The sequence below is a fragment of the Rhopilema esculentum genome, chromosome 11, assembly GCF_057945365.1.
Source record: "Rhopilema esculentum isolate cy_ngs chromosome 11, ASM5794536v1, whole genome shotgun sequence".
In the NCBI taxonomy this organism is placed as follows: Eukaryota; Metazoa; Cnidaria; class Scyphozoa; order Rhizostomeae; family Rhizostomatidae; genus Rhopilema; species Rhopilema esculentum.
Genome location: NC_142825.1, coordinates 5,618,080 through 5,635,819, shown reverse-complemented (window position 1 = coordinate 5,635,819; position 17,740 = coordinate 5,618,080). Strand labels below are relative to the sequence as shown.

General features: G+C 37.5%; 2 protein-coding genes and 2 long non-coding RNA genes across 7 annotated transcripts in view; 2 read left to right on the top strand and 2 right to left on the bottom strand.

Moving 5' to 3' along the window:
• The window catches only part of LOC135693242 (uncharacterized), a 52,510-nt gene extending 35,399 nt beyond the window's left edge, over positions 1-17,111 (bottom strand). For 2 of the 3 annotated variants that reach the window (XR_016144193.1, XM_089111028.1), the window contains exons 1-3: positions 15,760-17,111; positions 12,462-12,724; positions 11,863-12,163 (exon numbers count right to left, since the gene is read on the bottom strand). Coding sequence is in view for 2 of the 3 variants with exons in the window: in XM_089111028.1 (XP_088967154.1) it covers positions 11,863-12,163; positions 12,462-12,724; positions 15,760-15,975 (780 nt within the window). In the remaining variant the exon portion in view is untranslated. The remainder of the gene's footprint in view (positions 1-11,862; positions 12,164-12,461; positions 12,725-15,759) is intronic. The other variant, XM_089111029.1, reaches the window with a different exon arrangement.
• LOC148958953 (uncharacterized) overlaps positions 1-17,740 on the top strand; it is a 133,942-nt gene that overhangs the window by 92,859 nt on the left and 23,343 nt on the right. The window lies entirely within an intron of this gene.
• Positions 238-1,779, top strand: LOC135686507 (uncharacterized). Its single transcript, XR_016144197.1, has 2 exons — positions 238-716; positions 1,103-1,779. It is a non-coding gene; the product is annotated as an uncharacterized LOC135686507 (long non-coding RNA).
• LOC135693244 (uncharacterized) overlaps positions 10,457-17,740 on the bottom strand; it is a 30,769-nt gene continuing 23,485 nt past the window's right edge. The window contains exon 10 of the mRNA XM_065211660.2: positions 10,457-11,088. Within this exon, the coding sequence (XP_065067732.2) occupies positions 10,787-11,088 (302 nt within the window). The 3' untranslated portion in view covers positions 10,457-10,786. The remainder of the gene's footprint in view (positions 11,089-17,740) is intronic.

The window sequence follows — 17,740 nt, the reverse complement described above, 5'->3', positions numbered from 1 at the left end:
ATACAGTCATTAGGTGTTTCCTTGTTTAAGGTGACTTAAGAAACTCGCTGAGATACTTTGTGACAAATGAAATAGAAAAACTCATAGGATGCTCCGGATTATTTCTAGAGAAAAGCTTGTTCAGGAAAAAAGAAACGTATATTTGCGAATGCCACGCATAAATTTGGTCTTAATGTCCTTTGCACATTAAAGTGCATATGACACGAAAATTTTTATTCGCCCCCATCACGTAATCGAGTATGCTGATCAAGAAAATCACCATAAAATTTTCGAAAAACAAACACTTTCGTAATTACAGCTGTTTCAAGGTCGATTTTTGCTTCAAATTCTGTCATAAGGGATTGGGTCGAGTTTGACAGGAAGTGACGTAAAGTGGTTGTGTTAGCGAAAATTTAGATTGCTAACTAACAAGAAGTTATACGGCGGAGTTTTACTTGAGAGTCTATGAACATGTCTCACGGCAAATATTCAAGCTCGAGGGCGTCAGCTTTTGACGAAAGTGAAGGGGAATAGCTTTTGATGCTGATGGGCTATTTTTGCTTTGCAAGAACGAACCAGTCTTTTTTCTGCGGATAATTCAGACGCGGAACCAGGCATAGCTGGCATGGCTCGAAGCTTTCATGACCGGGCAGAGGACGAATACAAAAATGGGATATTGGAATACAAAAATCCCAACAGCGTGATCGATGGCGAGGAATTATTACTTTGAGTCAATGGTGAGTGAAATAAGTTGTCATTGGGTTTTTTAGTGTTATAAATTCAGTATTCCCTGTACATCTCTGCTGTTTTTAGGCCACCATTCCCTGATCATAGCGACCTGGCCTATTGCGTTGTATGGGCGAATGAAGAATAAGTTATACAAATACTGTCTAGTTGTTATACTGTATAAGTTATACTGTCTAGAAATACAAATTCTGTTTGGCACCTTCAATTCTTAGAATTAGTAAATTTAATATTTTATTTTCATTAAATCTGGCAGAAAAGAGTATACCATATACATATAATATATATATGTAATGTTATGATCCTGCCGATTCTAAAGAATGTAAGAGAAACTCAAATCAACCATTATATTAAGTCATACAATGTTTTTGTTCAATAGATATCTCTCTGCAATGGCATACAGTCTTGGTGTCTGTCAGAGACAAACGTAGATACTTCAATTCCAGAACTTCTGAGAGATTCAAAACCTTGTTGATGCCAAAGCAACTCCATCTGTGCAGAGCTTCCGTTAACGCTGCTTGCCTGTGAAGAACAAGGAACACAAATTTCAATGTTTACATTTAACAACAAACATGATCCAAGATTAATTTTTTGGTCTTTGACCAAGGCTGACCAGGTCAAAGACCACCATTTCTGTTATACAGAAACGACTGAGTCCGTGATTTAATTGAAAGTTTTTATATCATGTTTTGTTACTTGGTGACTTCTGTTTATTGTTAATCGATTCTCACTTGCATCTTGAATCTTTATCCCATAGAATATCATTTCCCTGCTTCTTAAATATTTCTTGAATTGCCAACCCCCTGCTTTTTTAGTTTCCAAAACCTTTTTCGCTTTTGTATAAAATATTGAAGTAGTTTACATTTGTTTAAATGGTTTATTTTTATGTATTAAAAACGGTGATATGGACTCCACACAGAGAGACAAGGAGTCCCTTTTTTCCATAAAGCGAGTGCCCCCGGTGTTGTCGAGTCATTACCAATAACGTATCTCAGCTGTTACACAATAGAACGTTGTTAGGCAGTTATAAAAAAACAATAGGAAACTTATTACTCACCATGCTTTTTTCATTCTTGCTTCGTTCTTTGTCTTGTTTTGGTTTGCGGACTGAGGGTAGAGCATCACGTCGAAAAAATGTTTTGGTATTTTCGGTGTAAAAAAGGTGATCTTGAAAAAGATGATGGCTCGATATCTTTACGCTGCATTTTTAATAAGTAATGCCAAGCGGCGAACTTCTGTTGGGGCAGGTTTTCCAGGATGGTAGTCAAGCACAACGGTATCTTCCTCAAGGGGGTATTCGTTCCATAAAGTCATGCACAACACTTTATTTCAATTTTTATCAATTTTATAATGAACCAAAAAATTTTTCTAAATTACTTTCCGACCTTTGATGGCATTGCTTGAGTTATCTAAATAAAACTTATTACAATTATGGAGGAAAAAAATCTTTAGGGCGACAACAGTAGTGCCCGCACATGGTGAAACCATACAGAAGCCTTGTTCTATTCAACGGATACACAACCACTTTACGTCACAGGGGTCACGTGACCACAGGTTCGACCGCGTTTTTCTTGTGACACATTTTAGCTCGAGTAGGTGTCGGAAAACCCCGTTTTTTGCGGAAAGTAAGTCGCAAATGAAAAAACTAAGTTCACCGTCGTTACCAGCGATGTTTCTTTGATGATTTAAGCGAATAAAAATTTTCGTGTCATATGCACTTTAAGGGATCAAGCCATATGTTTGGATTTATTGTCATTTCATTTTATGTTTCTTAAATCGCTCTCAGTATATGCCAGTGATTACTTTGGACGCTTGGCTACCTAGGACAACGATTGCTGTGTTTTCCATCTCATATCAAAATTTGTTGATCCCGTGTTGCTAAAATTCCTTCACTTTGCTTAATTCGGGAAGGCTTTTTCCAGATATCATTCTTGGTTTTAAACAAACAACTGAAAGAAGCCAGTCGCCATTGAATTATTCGGAATTGAACTCTACTTAGGGTTTGTCTATTGAATTTTCTGTAGCTGTAGTTGCAAAGGCTTTTACTTTGAAAGAAAATCAGTCGATAGGTAGCACACTTAGTGAGCAAAAGAATTGCACAGGCTGAACCAGGGATAAAGGTACTGCAGCAAACTTTTTTAGCGAACAAACTCCAATGGCCACAGCAAGTTTCGTAAAAGTTATAATGTGACTTTTGAGTTGGAAAATATCAGAAAATTTACCAAGGTTTGATACTAAAAATAACATCTTTGCACCAATTCTCGATATCTTCTTAAATTGAACTCGTGGATACTTACTTCATGCCTAGGTGTCTAGATCCTCCATTTTCCTCATTATTGTTGGAGAATATGCTAAACGTGTTAGTGGGAAATTTTCGGAGCTGCAATGAGCCTAATCATAGCGGCTGCTTCGTGATATGTTGCAACAGAATTCGATCAAGAAAATGTGTCACAAATCGTCAAATTCATCTTTTCCAACGAATTGCGATATTTTTAAGGGAACAAATAATGCTGCAAATTGCTTAAAACAACATTTCGTCTTCTCATTAAATGAAAAGAGCAAAATTTCTTGCGTATTAATACATCGCCTCTTGTTACACTCGAAATGTCTCCTAACACTTATTATTTCTTCATATGCCCTCGCTGTTGTGTAAGGCCATCTGAGGCTGCTAACAGGAACCTTGGATTTTTTGTTGAAAACGAAGAAATCTTGCAGCTTGCAGGGAAATTTTGGTACAAGGTGACATAAAACTTTCAATTCAAATATTGAATATTCAATTGGAGCACCACTTTTGGAAAAATTCATGCAATGACATTGAACAAGTAGGTAAAATAATGTTTGGTAACGATTGACTTTGCAGCCAAGTTGTTGAGGAAGAATGTTCGGCAACGCAACATGATTTACTTCCTGTACCATGGTCTTACACCTCTAATTAGTTTTTTTGGTAATTAGTTTTTTTGTTAAGGCTTTGCGTCAAAAATCCGCTTAACTGTTTTAAAACGCTTTGCTTGAGCTATGCTTGAGCACTGAATTGGACAACTGGGCTACATATTGGAACTGTCAGACATTTGATTTCTAAACTCAATATAGGGATCAGGGATACTACCGTTGTTCCGGATACTGAGCAGCAAATGTGAATGCCGTATTGAAACGATACGGCAAAATATCCGCCAATAGTTTTTATCACTCTTAAATAGGCACAAACTCACAAATGGTCGTATTAACCGCTTTACCTCATCAGCGCAACTGCTTACCTCTCTGAAATCTCATTGAAGGATCTCTATAGTGATTCCTTCGCCCTTAATCCGTTATTTTGTACTTTGCTGTCATCAGATTTTGTGTGTCATATGGCTCGAAATGTGAGTGTCAAATGGTATATCATTTAATATAATTCAATTAGAAACGTGAAGAATTTTCGTTAAAACTTTGTACAAACCTTGGCTAAGCTAGAACTGTGGTTCGCAGGGTATGTCATGTTATTTGTTTGGTCAACGGTCCATGTCATGTACAACCCACGAAAGTGGCAGCCTTCTGCTAAGCACAGAGCTAAAAAGAGCGTCAAAAATTGTAACAGCCGCATCGCTTCTTGTCTTCTAGCCTCGAATGATTTCGTTGGAGCAGATGGAGTCTTTTCATTTGGAATATTTGGTCATGCGTACAAGTCCATTGTTTCAGCCTCGTTTGTCAAATTCGTCTTCTGGTTTCCCCTTTCTAATCAGGTTTCGTCGATTCTAAAAGACTGAACACTCCAAGAACTGACTGAACACCCCAACAAGAACACCCTAAGAACAAGCTATTAAGCGGCTGAACACCCTTTAAAACATACCAAAATCGGCATATCATTCGAAAAATCATTTGGTAAATCAATCGAAATTAATTTTGGGGCGGGAAAGGGCCTGATAAGTCTAATGCTGTTGGTGTTGTTACAACCAACTGATGTTTTGCGCACCAAAAGTGTGAGCGGGGGTTTGTACACGCGGAGCAACTTCGAGTTTGACTCCCTTTGTGCATTCAAGCAATTTCCCGTTGTTTTCAAATCTTTCACATCCAGTGACAATGTAAAATTACGACATGTCACTTAACTACCTATTGTCCTCCAAACAATTGTTTTTCCCATCCGCTAATTTGCCCCAATTGTCACGGCATAGAATAGAAATTAACTATGATGTGGTCACAATATGCTAGTGCACGCTAGCTAGTTAGTGAGGCCTTACAAGGGGGGTTGACATTATTTCATATTTCATAACGAAATCTTGCCATTATTTCATATTTCAAAATTAGCAAATAAATTATTTCCAAACCATCGAAAGGCCCATCCTGCTTCTAAATAAAGAATTGGATTTATTAATTCTTTGATACCAACAAAACTGAAGCATATGCTTGCTACTCGCTCTATCTATGAATAGCTTGGTGGGGTCCTGGAAACAATTAAAAGACACTCTTTCTACTTTGGCTTAAAATATTTCTATATACGGTAAAAGCCCGCATATTAGAACCAACTTTTTTCAGAGTTTGGTAAAAACAGGTTCTTGTATCATGGGGTACTTATTCACAGTTTGACTCCCTTTGTGCATTCAAGCAATTTCCCGTTGTTTTCAAATCTTTCACATCCAGTGACAATGTAAAATTACGACATGTCACTTAACTACCTATTATCCTCCAAACAATTGTTCTTCCCATCCGCTAATTTGCCCCAATTGTCACGGCATAGAATAGAAATTAACTATGATGTGGTCACAATATGCTAGTGCACGCTAGCTAGTTAGTGAGGCCTTACAAGGGGGGTTGACATTATTTCATATTTCATAACGAAATCTTGCCATTATTTCATATTTCAAAATTAACAAATAAAATATTTCCAAACCATCGAAAGGCCCATCCTGCTTCTAAATAAAGAATTGGATTTATTAATTCTTTGATACCAACAAAACTGAAGCATATGCTTGCTACTCGCTCTATCTATGAATAGCTTGGTGGGGTCCTGGAAACAATTAAAAGACACTTTTTCTACTTTGGCTTAAAACATTTCTATATACGGTAAAAGCCCGCATATTAGAACCAACTTTTTTCAGAGTTTGGTAAAAACAGGTTCTTGTATTATGGGGTTCTTATTCACAGTTTGACTCCCTTTGTGTATTCAAGGGGGGTTGACATTATTTCATATTTCATAACGAAATCTTGCCATTATTTCATATTTCAAAATTAGCAAATAAATTATTTCCAAACCATCGAAAGGCCCATCCTGCTTCTAAATAAAGAATTGGATTTATTAATTCTTTGATACCAACAAAACTGAAGTATATGCTTGCTACTCGCTCTATCTATGAATAGCTTGGTGGGGTCCTGGAAACAATTAAAAGACACTTTTTCTACTTTGGCTTAAAACATTTCTATATACGGTAAAAGCCCGCATATTAGAACCAACTTTTTTCAGAGTTTGGTAAAAACAGGTTCTTGTATTATGGGGTACTTATTCACAGTTTGACTCCCTTTGTGCATTCAAGCAATTTCCCGTTGTTTTCAAATCTTTCACATCCAGTGACAATGTAAAATTACGACATGTCACTTAACTACCTATTGTCCTCCAAACAATTGTTCTTCCCATCCGCTAATTTGCCCCAATTGTCACGGCATAGAATAGAAATTAACTATGATGTGGTCACAATATGCTAGTGCACGCTAGCTAGTTAGTGAGGCCTTACAAGGGGGGTTGATATTATTTCATATTTCATAACGAAATCTTGCCATTATTTCATATTTCAAAATTAGCAAATAAATTATTTCCAAACCATCGAAAGGCCCATCCTGCTTCTAAATAAAGAATTGGATTTATTAATTCTTTGATACCAACAAAACTGAAGCATATGCTTGCTACTCGCTCTATCTATGAATAGCTTGGTGGGGTCCTGGAAACAATTAAAAGACACTCTTTCTACTTTGGCTTAAAATATTTCTATATACGGTAAAAACCTGCATATAAGAACCAACTTTTTTTCAGAGTTTGGCAAAAAACAGGTTCTTGTATTATGGGGTACTTGTTCACAGTTTAGGCTTAGACCCCGTTTACACGGGATCGATCCCAAACTGGTACGGATCGGCCTTCCGTTTACACGGAAACGCTCGGGATCGATCCGCTATCCGTGCTAATTTGGGTTCGCTTTGAAAAGCGTTCCAGTTTGGGATCGATCCAGTTTGGGATCTTACCCGTCTCGTGTAAACGCTCGAGAAGGTGGGATCGATCCCAAATTGGTACGGATATGGAACGAGGCTAATAAATTCTCCAATTGGAGGTGCTCTGAACATGGTCCTTCAAGCTTTTTTCCATCAGATTTTGCGCGCATTCACATTTCTCGCCCACCAAAAGAGAAAAACAAAACAACATGGAGGAACTTTTTTTACAACTTTATTGACAAATTCAGCGAACAGGCTTCAACTTATGGGAATGATTTATTCTCGACATAGATTGAGGCAGCGTCGCCTGTTAGAAACGCTTCACCCTTATCCTCCTCATTTGGGTAGGCCGCTATAAAGTTTTTATAGTTGTCCTCATACTTAAAACGAATAGTCTCCCAGTCCTGGCCATCGACTAACTTCGAAGTTTTGTACTCCAGCTTGATCTTCAGGAGTAGGGCCGTTTATTTGTCGCTCCAAATAAACATTTAGAAGCCATTTTGTTGTCAATATTCCTACAAACTTGGCGCTATCAACGCTATTTTCTTTGTGTTGCTAATGACATAAGCAATACGCATGTGCGTTCCTCCCTAAGGGCCGACCTGGGATCGATCCCGTGTAAACACATAATGTTTTGGGATCGATCTCGTTTTAAACGCGAGCGAAATTTACGGATCGACTCAGATTGGGATCGATCCCGAACTGGATCGATCCCGTTTCTCTGGTAAAAACGGGGTCTTAGATGGTGTTTCTGACATCCCTAGAGTATGTATTTTTATAATTTATCTTGCCGCCAACCATGGGGATGGCGTTAAAACTTTAACAATCTTAATATTTTGGCCCCTCCAATTTCAAATACGTTTCGCTGGTCATTAAGGCCATTAATACTCCAAGTTTAGGGAAAGGAATATTGTCTTTCTCGTCATTTTTCGGAGTTTTGAGTTCGACAAATATCTAAACAGCTCAATTCTGTTATGTGGTTAAAAAGGGCCTAATCATGTGCTAACATATAATACGTTTGACTCCATGGCCTCGTGCTCTACAACTAACTCTAAGTACCGTTACGTCATAATATGTTAATTTATTCAAAACATCGCAAATTCTCGCTATTTTGTGGCTTCTGCGATCAAATTAATAATCCTCACACAGAATTTAATAAAACACTCGGTTATTTCGCTATTTCGACATTTGATTCTGGGAATCAATATTATTTCATACTTCAAAGCTAAAAAACCTAAATATTTATATTTTTTCTCCAAAAATCGCAAATATTTCATATTTCAAATACCCCTTATAGGGCCTCGTTAGTGCAAGCAGAACGAGACACACACCTCCTCTCTTGTTGTGTTGTTATTCTCCAGGCAGTGACGTATGCGACTTAAAAGAGGGCTTAGGAGGGGCCCGTGCTCGAATGGGACCATGATAATCTTAGTTGAACTATGTATGTGGTAGAAATTTGCGTTTACTATGACAGGAAACAACAAGAAACAACAAGAAACAAATACAAACGAAAAGAAACGATAAGGAAACAACATGAAACGATTTGTGACTTTGCAGAAACGACTAGATCTCCAAACCGAGGCAACTTATCCATCCACGTGGGCATTGTCATCTTCGTTGCAGCGGCCTAAGTGTTCGGTCATGTCGTTCTCCACCGCAATAACTGTTGTCTTAGATGAGGTTACGGAAACCCAGTGATAATGCTTACTTATGTTTCTACAACGCTAATTTTAGCAAAAGCAACAGAAATTAAAAGAACAAACTCCAATATACTAGAGGAACAAGCTGTATAGGTTGACAATCTACTTCTTGAACAATATTTTGTTTTGGAGCCTAACCCTAAAGCCTCTATAAAGTTCGGTAAGTTCCCAAAGCAGTTGAATTCAGGGGGAAAACGGCTTGATTATCAGCCGAAAATTTAAATTGCTTTTTTTCGACCTTCCCGGTAGTTCTTCCATGTTAATCCCAATCCCAGTGAGATTTGCTCTTACAATGCTGGCACTTCATATCAGTCTTTCATAGTTTAATTCCTCTTACAACGTTTCTACTCATTTCCCGTTATAGTAACCACGGGCAGAAATTGCGTGGGTTTTGGGGCGAGCGCCCAAAGTCGTCGGTTGGAGCACAGTTTTAAGGGCTTTTGTCGGAAAATTGGTATGTTTTTGTGGGTGTTGCGGTTCCTCTCAGCTTCCTAGGCAACTATACATTGTAAAAATATTAGTTATATGTACTGTAAATAACTATATAATTATCTTATTGTTATACTTTCTAACTAAGTTTTTGAATATAAAATGAATTGGAATTTGAATTTTGTTGTCAGGAACCATGGTAGTAGACGGGCTATAGCGGCTTTAGCCACACAACAATTTACAAACACCCGTTCACAAATATGGCGCGCAAAACAACCGTTGGTTGTAACAACATCAACAGCATTAGACTTATCAGGCCCTTTCCTGCCCCAAAATTAATTTCGATTGATTTTCCAAATTATTTTTCGAATGATATGCTGATTTTGATATGTTTTAAAGGGTGTTCAGCCGCTTAATGAGGACTTTATGGCTTGTTCCAAGGATGTTCTTGGGGTGTTCAGCTTTGAAGCCTTAGGGCGTTGGCTTGAATCGTTGCTAAAATAACTTCTTCAAAAATTGCGGATCATTATATATGTAATTGGACAAAAGAAATCTGTAAATTTTGATCTGTATCAAAGAAGATCAATCTTTCAAGTCCTCACAGTTTCAGACGTCATCTTTTGAAACTATTTTACTGCTTTTAATTCCAATTTTAAGCGACATTTTCAAAAATCTTTCTATAAGATTAAGATATTCATTGATGATTCACGTGCAATATTCTACTGTTTTAAATTTGGTTTTAGTAGGTGTAATACTCCGAGTTTGTTTTCTCGTGAACTCATTACATTACAATAGGGACTAAATACAAAAAAAACATGACAATACAAAGTACAAAAATCGACACTGAACAATAGTACAGACAGATACTACGGCGTTACAGCAAGTATATCAGATTCTAATACTATAAATAATAATGTTCAAAAATTGATATTATAAGAAACTTGATATTATTGTATGAGATGTCGATTTATGTTCATATGCGACCAGGGATACTGTAAACTGTAAAGAAATGCGAAAAAGTGCAACAAACCAAAACGCTGCTTGGCTAATGCCCCTAAGATTACGAAAAGTCAATTATTCATTAAATGGTCATCAAACCTTATATTCAGACAACATCGAAAAAGATTTTAGAGGAGGAATATGCCAATCGGTGACCACTAGTCTCTAACTTATATGAAAACTTTAAATAGCGAATTTCCTTTAAAATAGATTGAGCTGGAGTCGTTTGAGCATTAATATCGATTAAGGATTTCTACACTATTGATTTAGTTTTATTAAGATATGAGAAACAGGTGTGGGTTGCTGTGACGTGTTATTTCTATTTATCAAATATTAGAAATGCTGATCAATGAATTATAAATAAAAGATGAATATAGATAAATGAAAGAATATCAAAACATAAAGAAAACCGCAATAACAGCGTAATTTAATGATTATGATTTATTCAGCAAGCAAAAAGTATTAGTAAAATTTAGTCAAGAAGAATAAATTCGAAGTTGGAAAATGTGAAGCAACAGTGCTTGATCCTTTGAATTCAAATTACTGTTTTCTATACGTTGCTGGTAGACAAAAGGTTTTTAAGGCTCATCTGCCAATTTCGTAACGACAGCAGCAAAATGTATGCACAAGAAAGAGGACAAAACACGTACAAAAATATAGTTCGGTGGAACTGGATATGTTTGTGATTACTTTACGTGTAATGTCTTTCAAATGCCTATAAAAGCCGATGCTCTCAAACAAACGGTGGGTTCCAAACCATTTGACTAAGAGCAAAGAACATTGTCCTTGAAAATCTCTGCTTGTTGTTCTTTGCTGATGACACCGATGTTTTGCATTACAACGTCATCATACAAATGATTTTCCCCCATATGCTGCTCAGGGGGCAAATCCTCTTGGCTGCCCGCATAACGATTCTCTTTCTCTGGCTCAGGGACGACAATAGGAGATTTTTTCATGTGTGCAACCTTGAACGCAAGCCCAGCGACAACAGCAACCAGTACAGCAAAAGCAACACCCATGCCAATGAAAGCTTTCATTTTATCCTTATGCACTTGTTGTGCCTTGCCTGGAAAATAGAGAGAGAACTGCTAGCAAACTGATTATTTCAAAAACTCAATAGTTTAACATGAAGGCAATTCTTCAACTGTCTGTTCTATAGAAGGAGTGTATTGCTAGGAGGCTCGGGAGGGGGGACGGGGGGCTCGGTCAATGCCGGAAGGTGGCAAATATATACTTTTGCTATTATTTTTTGCAGCGTTTGACTTCATCGGACAAGTAATGGAATAAGTTAGCATTTTACTAACAGACAGTGGCCACTCTAGCCCGGGCAATGTGGGGGGGGGGGATGTTGGTTCACGCTCTTTTCCCCGCGAGGAGCATTCACCCCCATAGGTATCACCCCTTATCTCACAAAAAATGTCATTTAATTTATCGTTGGAAATGAACGTTATTGCCTAAAACTTAATATATCGCTCCCTGCAAAGTTATTCTAGGGGAGTTCTTATTTTCTTGGGTGTTCTTATATTCAAGAAAGAGTTTATATTTTGTTCTTGTTAAGATTGCTTTCTTCAAAGTACAGAATAGAAGAACACGTGGGGTTTGGAAATGTATGAAATTTTAAAGAAAATAGTAGATACGATTTTCCTGTCTAACTTTATTCAGCGAATTTCCTGAAGTGTATCATGGCAAGTAAGTCGCAGAAAAGAACAGTCGTAAGAAATGACAATCAGGATAAGCAAGCAATACAGGAAGCGAATAGCGTGAAATTGCAAAAGTTAATGACCAACTACTCTTATATAAAAATCAACAAAGAATGTTTTAGTTGATCAATGTTACAAACCGTGTGTAAAGTAGAGTAAGGTATACGGGAATGGTATACACCTCCACCTTCAGTGAAATTGGCAGCATATCGGCATCGAACCATGTCTCCATCGGGATCAGATACGGGTAACATGTAGCTCCTATTGGAGTATCTGTAATGCTGTATCGAAGGAAGGAAATCGACCTGAGGTGGTGTATTGATCTGGTTAGAATTGCTTAAATAGGATCCGCGTTTCTTCAAAGAAAGGACAGTTTCCATGCTCCATGAGTAATCTAAATCTGTATCCAACAACTCGTATATCCAGCAGCAAGATGAAAAACTAGTATGAAGATAACGATATTTTATCAGTAGCTTGCAAAGAAACGTTTACCTCCGTAGGCTCAATGTCAAAAAAATGAGAAGAAAATAGGAAAATTTTCAGCCGTGCCCGTTATGTGATCCAACTTCTTTTCTAGTTGCTGCAGCACGAATGAATTTCTACTTTCGAGCGAATCATATTTACTGCTATTAAACGAGCGATTGATCAGGTAGGGGTATATCATGAATTATTGAAATATTAAATTTCTATCGGTCTGAAGTAAACAGTGAGCAAAAAATTGCAATTGACTGTCACTTACGATAGCTTAAATGTATAATTCTTATTCAGGTACACCGTTTGTGTATTGGAACCAATTGTAAAATCGTATTCGATGTTAAATCTTTCGCAAAAAAATCCAGCAGAAACTGATTGATGGTTGTAAGGAAAGTTATAGCCATCGAAACCATATTGCAACGAGAAGGTTCCATCATGTTTGAAAAACTGGCAGCTTTTTATGGACGTATTGGTGCAGTAGGTATTTTCGTCACTTCTACTCCATGACACGCCATATTTTAAATGAATCTGAAAAAGGAAGCAGAGTGAACAATAATTAAATAAAAAGTATACGTTTTATAGATTTTAAGATATACGGGAATGACTGTTTCAAGCGGCTCTTCCTACATGTCATTACGCAGCTACAAAATCTCACACCCGATAAACCTTTACTAAATGGCTATTTTGTTCTCTTGAAGGTCAATATCTGTAAAGTCGAATAAAAGACGCAACCTTTAGGATCTTGCTTTGATTTTATAAAGTTCTAGGGTACTGTCTAAGTCTATATTACCCTGGCATCAAGTTTTGTATAGCGTTTACACAATTGCCTATTTCTATGTTATCAAATGACAAACAAGATTCGACTGAAATAAAAGAAGAAGCTCACGTTGAAAAGGCCCAAAGTAAAAGTTCCATGACTCCCTTTCCTATGTCTCGTCTGCAAATTGTTGATGCAAGCCTTAACATTTTCTTATTCATAAACATATCTGGATTAAATTTCCTAACCTTTCCGTCCTACAAAAGTAAACCAAACTTGGACAACGGATTTGATCTTAATATAATGTTGCAACTCTTCAAGGTCCATTTCCGACAGTTAGCAGACTTCTTAAACCAGCTCTTCGACTTTATTTAATTCGACAAGAACTATACGCAATCTCCTGTTTACAACACTTCTTCCCATTTTCTTTTCTATGCAATTAAGAAAACATTTTTTGTTTTGCCAAATAAATACAATTTATGTAATTAACAAATCAACTTTGTAATCATACCAAGGTTCTGAAGACTTGAAGACTAAATAATCACACCAAAGTCTTGAGAATTTATTTCATGAAATGAATCTCAGTTGCATTAAGATCATCCTCGTATTTACTTTGCTTCCATGCATCAGACCCAACAAATTTGTCTGCTTTTTCTGCAGGAATGACTGGCACTTCAAGACATCAAATCAAAGAGTGTACACGAAATGAGAAGCTGGTAACAAGTAAGCTGCTTTGATTGTTTTCAATTTCAAAGTTGAAATAAATAATTACATTCCTTGATAAATATGCAAACTCCCAACGAAAATGGTCATTAAAACTTCATTATTAAAGACCGTGTGCAGAAAAGAAAAGAAACTATTTCACCAAACATTCTGAGCAAACATCTAACAGAAGAGCTTCCATTGCATAGGAAACAAGATCATTTTCAGCTTGATTAAAGGATTTAAGAAAATCCTTTGTTTCTTCCATAAGATACAATCATTAGGTGTTCCTTGTTTAACGGGACTTGCTGAGATACTTTATGATAAACGAAATAGAAAAACTCATAGGATGCTCCTGATTGTACCTAGAGAGAAGCTTGTTTAGGAAAATAGAAACGTATATTTGCGAATGCCACGCATAAATTTGGTCTTAATGTCCTTTGCATATTAAGGGATCAAGCCATATGTTTGGATTAATTGTCATTTCATTTTATATTTCTTAAATCGCTCTCAGTATATGCCAGTGATTACTTTGAATGCTTGGCTATCTAGGACAACGATTGCTGTGTTTTCCATCTCATATCAAAATTTGTTGATCCCGTGTTGCTAAAATTCCTTTACTTTGCTTAAATTCGAGAAAGTTACTTCCCAGATATCATTCTTGGTTTCAAGCAAGAAGGCAGTCGCAATTCAATTATTCCGAATCGACCTTTACTTAAGGTGTTTCAACTGAATTTCTGAATATCAGTCGATAGGTGGTAGTACACTTAATGAGCAAAAGTATTTCACAGGCTGAAACAGGAATGACGGCACTGCAGCAAACATTTTTAACGACCAAAATTCCAACGGCCACAGCCAGTTTCATTAAAGTTATAAGGTGATGTTTTGCCGTCAGACGTAAGAATTGTCCAACGAATTGCGATATTTTTAAGGGAACAAATAATGCTGCAAATTGCTTAAAACAACATTTCGTCTTCTCATTAAATGAAAAGAACAAAAAATTTCTTGTGTATTAATACATCGCCTGTTGTTACTCTCGGAATGTCTTCTAACACTTATAATTTCTTCATATGCCCTCGCTGTTGTGTAAGGCCATCTGAGGGTGCAAACAGGAACCTTGGATTTTTTGTTGAAAACGAAGAAATCTTGCAGCTTGCAGGAAAATTTTGGTACAAGATGACATAAAACTTTCAATTCAAATATTCAATATTCAATTGGAGCACCACTTTTGGAAAAATTCATGCAATGACATTGAACAAGTAGGTAAAATATTGTTTGGTAACGATTGACTTTGCAGCCAAGTTGTTGAGGAAGAATGTTTGGCAACGCAACATGATTTACTTCTTGTACCATGGTCTTACACCTCTAATTACTTTTTTTGGTTAAGGCTTTGCGTCAAAAATCCGCTTAACTGTTTTCAAAAGCTTTGCTTGAGCTATGCTTGAGCACTGAATTGGACAACTGGGCTACATATTGGAACTGTCAGACATTTGATTTCTAAACTCAATATAGGGATCAGGGATACTACCGTTGTTCCGGATACTGAGCAGCAAATGTGAATGCCGTATTGAAACGATACGGCAAAATATCCGCCAATAGTTTTTATCACTCTTAAATAGGCACAAACTCACAAATGGTCGTATTAACCGCTTTACCTCATCAGCGCAACTGCTTACCTCTCTGAAATCTCATTGAAGGATCTCTATAGTGATTCCTTTGCCCTTAATCCGTTATTTTGTACTTTGCTGTCATCAGATTTTGTGTGTCATATAGCTCGAAATGTGAGCAGAGTGTCAAATTGTATATCATATAATATAATTCAATTAGAAACATGAAGAATTTACTCGAGTGTAGGTAGAGTAAAGACAAGATTTGCTGTCAGACATTTCTTGGTCTGCTGAAACTCAAGATAATGGCAAAAACCTGCTAATAACATTATTGAAAATCGCTGAATGTCATTCTGCAAATAGTGCTGCTCTAAACAAGAGCCATATTGTGCATCAGAACTATCAATTACTGCACATTACTTCTGTGGACTTACTTGCTTAACAAACACAACACCAGCGCGACCAACTGCCTTTTAACGTTAAAACTTTGTACAAACCTTGGCTAAGCTAGCACTGTGGTTCGCAGGGTATGTCATGTTATTTGTTTGGTCAACGGTCCATGTCATGTACACCCCACGAAAGTGGGAGCCTTCTGCTAAGCACAGAGCTAAAAGGAGCGTCAAGAATTGTAACAGCCGCATCGCTTCTTGCCTTCTAGCCACGAATGATTTCGTTGGAGCAGATGCAGTCTTTTTTTCGGAATATTTGGTCATGCGTACAAGTCCATTATTTCAGGCTCGTTTGTCAAATTCGTCTTCTGATTTTCTCTTTGTAATCTGGTTAGCAATTTCGCTGATTGGACATCTACAAGTCATAATTCTGGTCGTATTTGAAACCCTTGGCCGCAGAAAAAAAGCTTTTGCGAATCTTGGCCGTAAATAGAAAACGAAAAAGAGCGAAGCAGCTAGTTTTTGCAAACAAGCAATTTTAATGAATAAACACTTTTTTCAAAACATCAACATTTTAAATTAAAAATCGTTCAAATGTTCGTGATCGTATTCACGAATAGCTGTGAGGGAAGTGATCTTCCAGCAGCAACCAAGTAATATTTCCCGGTTCTTTTTCACAAAATGAGCAAATCAAAAAGGAATAAGTTAAACATTTTTTTCTATAAAAAGAAGCCATCCCTTTTTATGTGCTCCTATAGATTAAGGTGAAGAAAGACTGATTTTTTGAGGGGAAAAGGTTCTTGCACTCCATTATCTCAAAATCTCTTTGAAGTTTATTCAGTTTTTGGAATTAATATTGGGTTGTAGTTTTCGGAATCTGACTGCGATTTTCTCACTCATGAAATCTCACGTCCGCCATTTTCCTTTTTCGCATGCGGCAAGTGTGGCTCGATACTCGAACCCAGTCCTCTAAGACTCGCTAATCGAGCCCAGGCGTTAAACGTTCTAAATCTAAATAAACGTCCATTAAATGTCCAAATAACTAAACGTCCAACTAAATATGCTTAATAATCGTAAACACTCCCCTAAAATTTGGAAGTTTACTACCAAATTCCACCAATACGGGTCTATATTAAAGTTTCAAATGTATCATACCTTCAATCTTCTTCTAAACAACACCGAGTTAATTCTGCAGCGTCCACTGCAGCTCGTTGTCTCGCTCCTGTAACTGTCTTACCTGGTGCAGCTGTGCCACCATCCTCCGAGGCCGACTTACCCCGTGCGGCCAGATCAACGGTTTCCGGAGCCGTCTTACCCCGTGCGGCTGGACCACCATTCTTCTCTGAGGCCGACTTACCCCATGCGGCCAGACTTCCAGTTTCCGGAGTCGTCTTACCCCGTGCGGCTGAACCACCATTCTTCTCCGAGGCTGATTTACCCCGTGCGGCCAGACTTTCAGTTTCCGGATCTGTCTTCTCTTCCAGGGCTGCACAACCACTTCGAATTTCCTTTGTGTCTTAGTTTTACTCCTCTGACGATATCATCCTGTCCCTTGACTAGTCTCTCCACTTTTCCTTTCATCCAGTAACCTCGGTTTTTCTCGTCACCAATCACAAGCACTACCTCTCCCATTCTGGTAAACGCACACAGTTCCTTTTCTTCATACGATGATGTTCATTAAACTGTTGATGTATTCCTTGTGCCACCTCTCCCATACATGTTCTCTAATGCGCTTCACCTTTTTCTGAATTTTCGACAATTCTTCTTCTTCTTGCTCAAGCTTTCCAAGAGTGTAACAATTTTTTCCCCACATAATCACATTTGGGGTTAGCACTTGCTCCTCCCCACTTTCAAATTCTACATAAGTGAGGGGTCTGTTGTTGAGGTGTCTCTCTATATCCATAATAACTGCTGCTAACTGCTCAAACTTCAATGTAGTTTTTCCCAATGTCTTGCATAAAGTCTTCTTCATATCCTTAATTAATCTTTCATACATTCCACCCCACCAAGAGGAACGAGACAGGATAAAATTTCCATTTGATACCTTCCGATGCCAAATGATCTTGCAATTTTTCACTTTGACGTATCA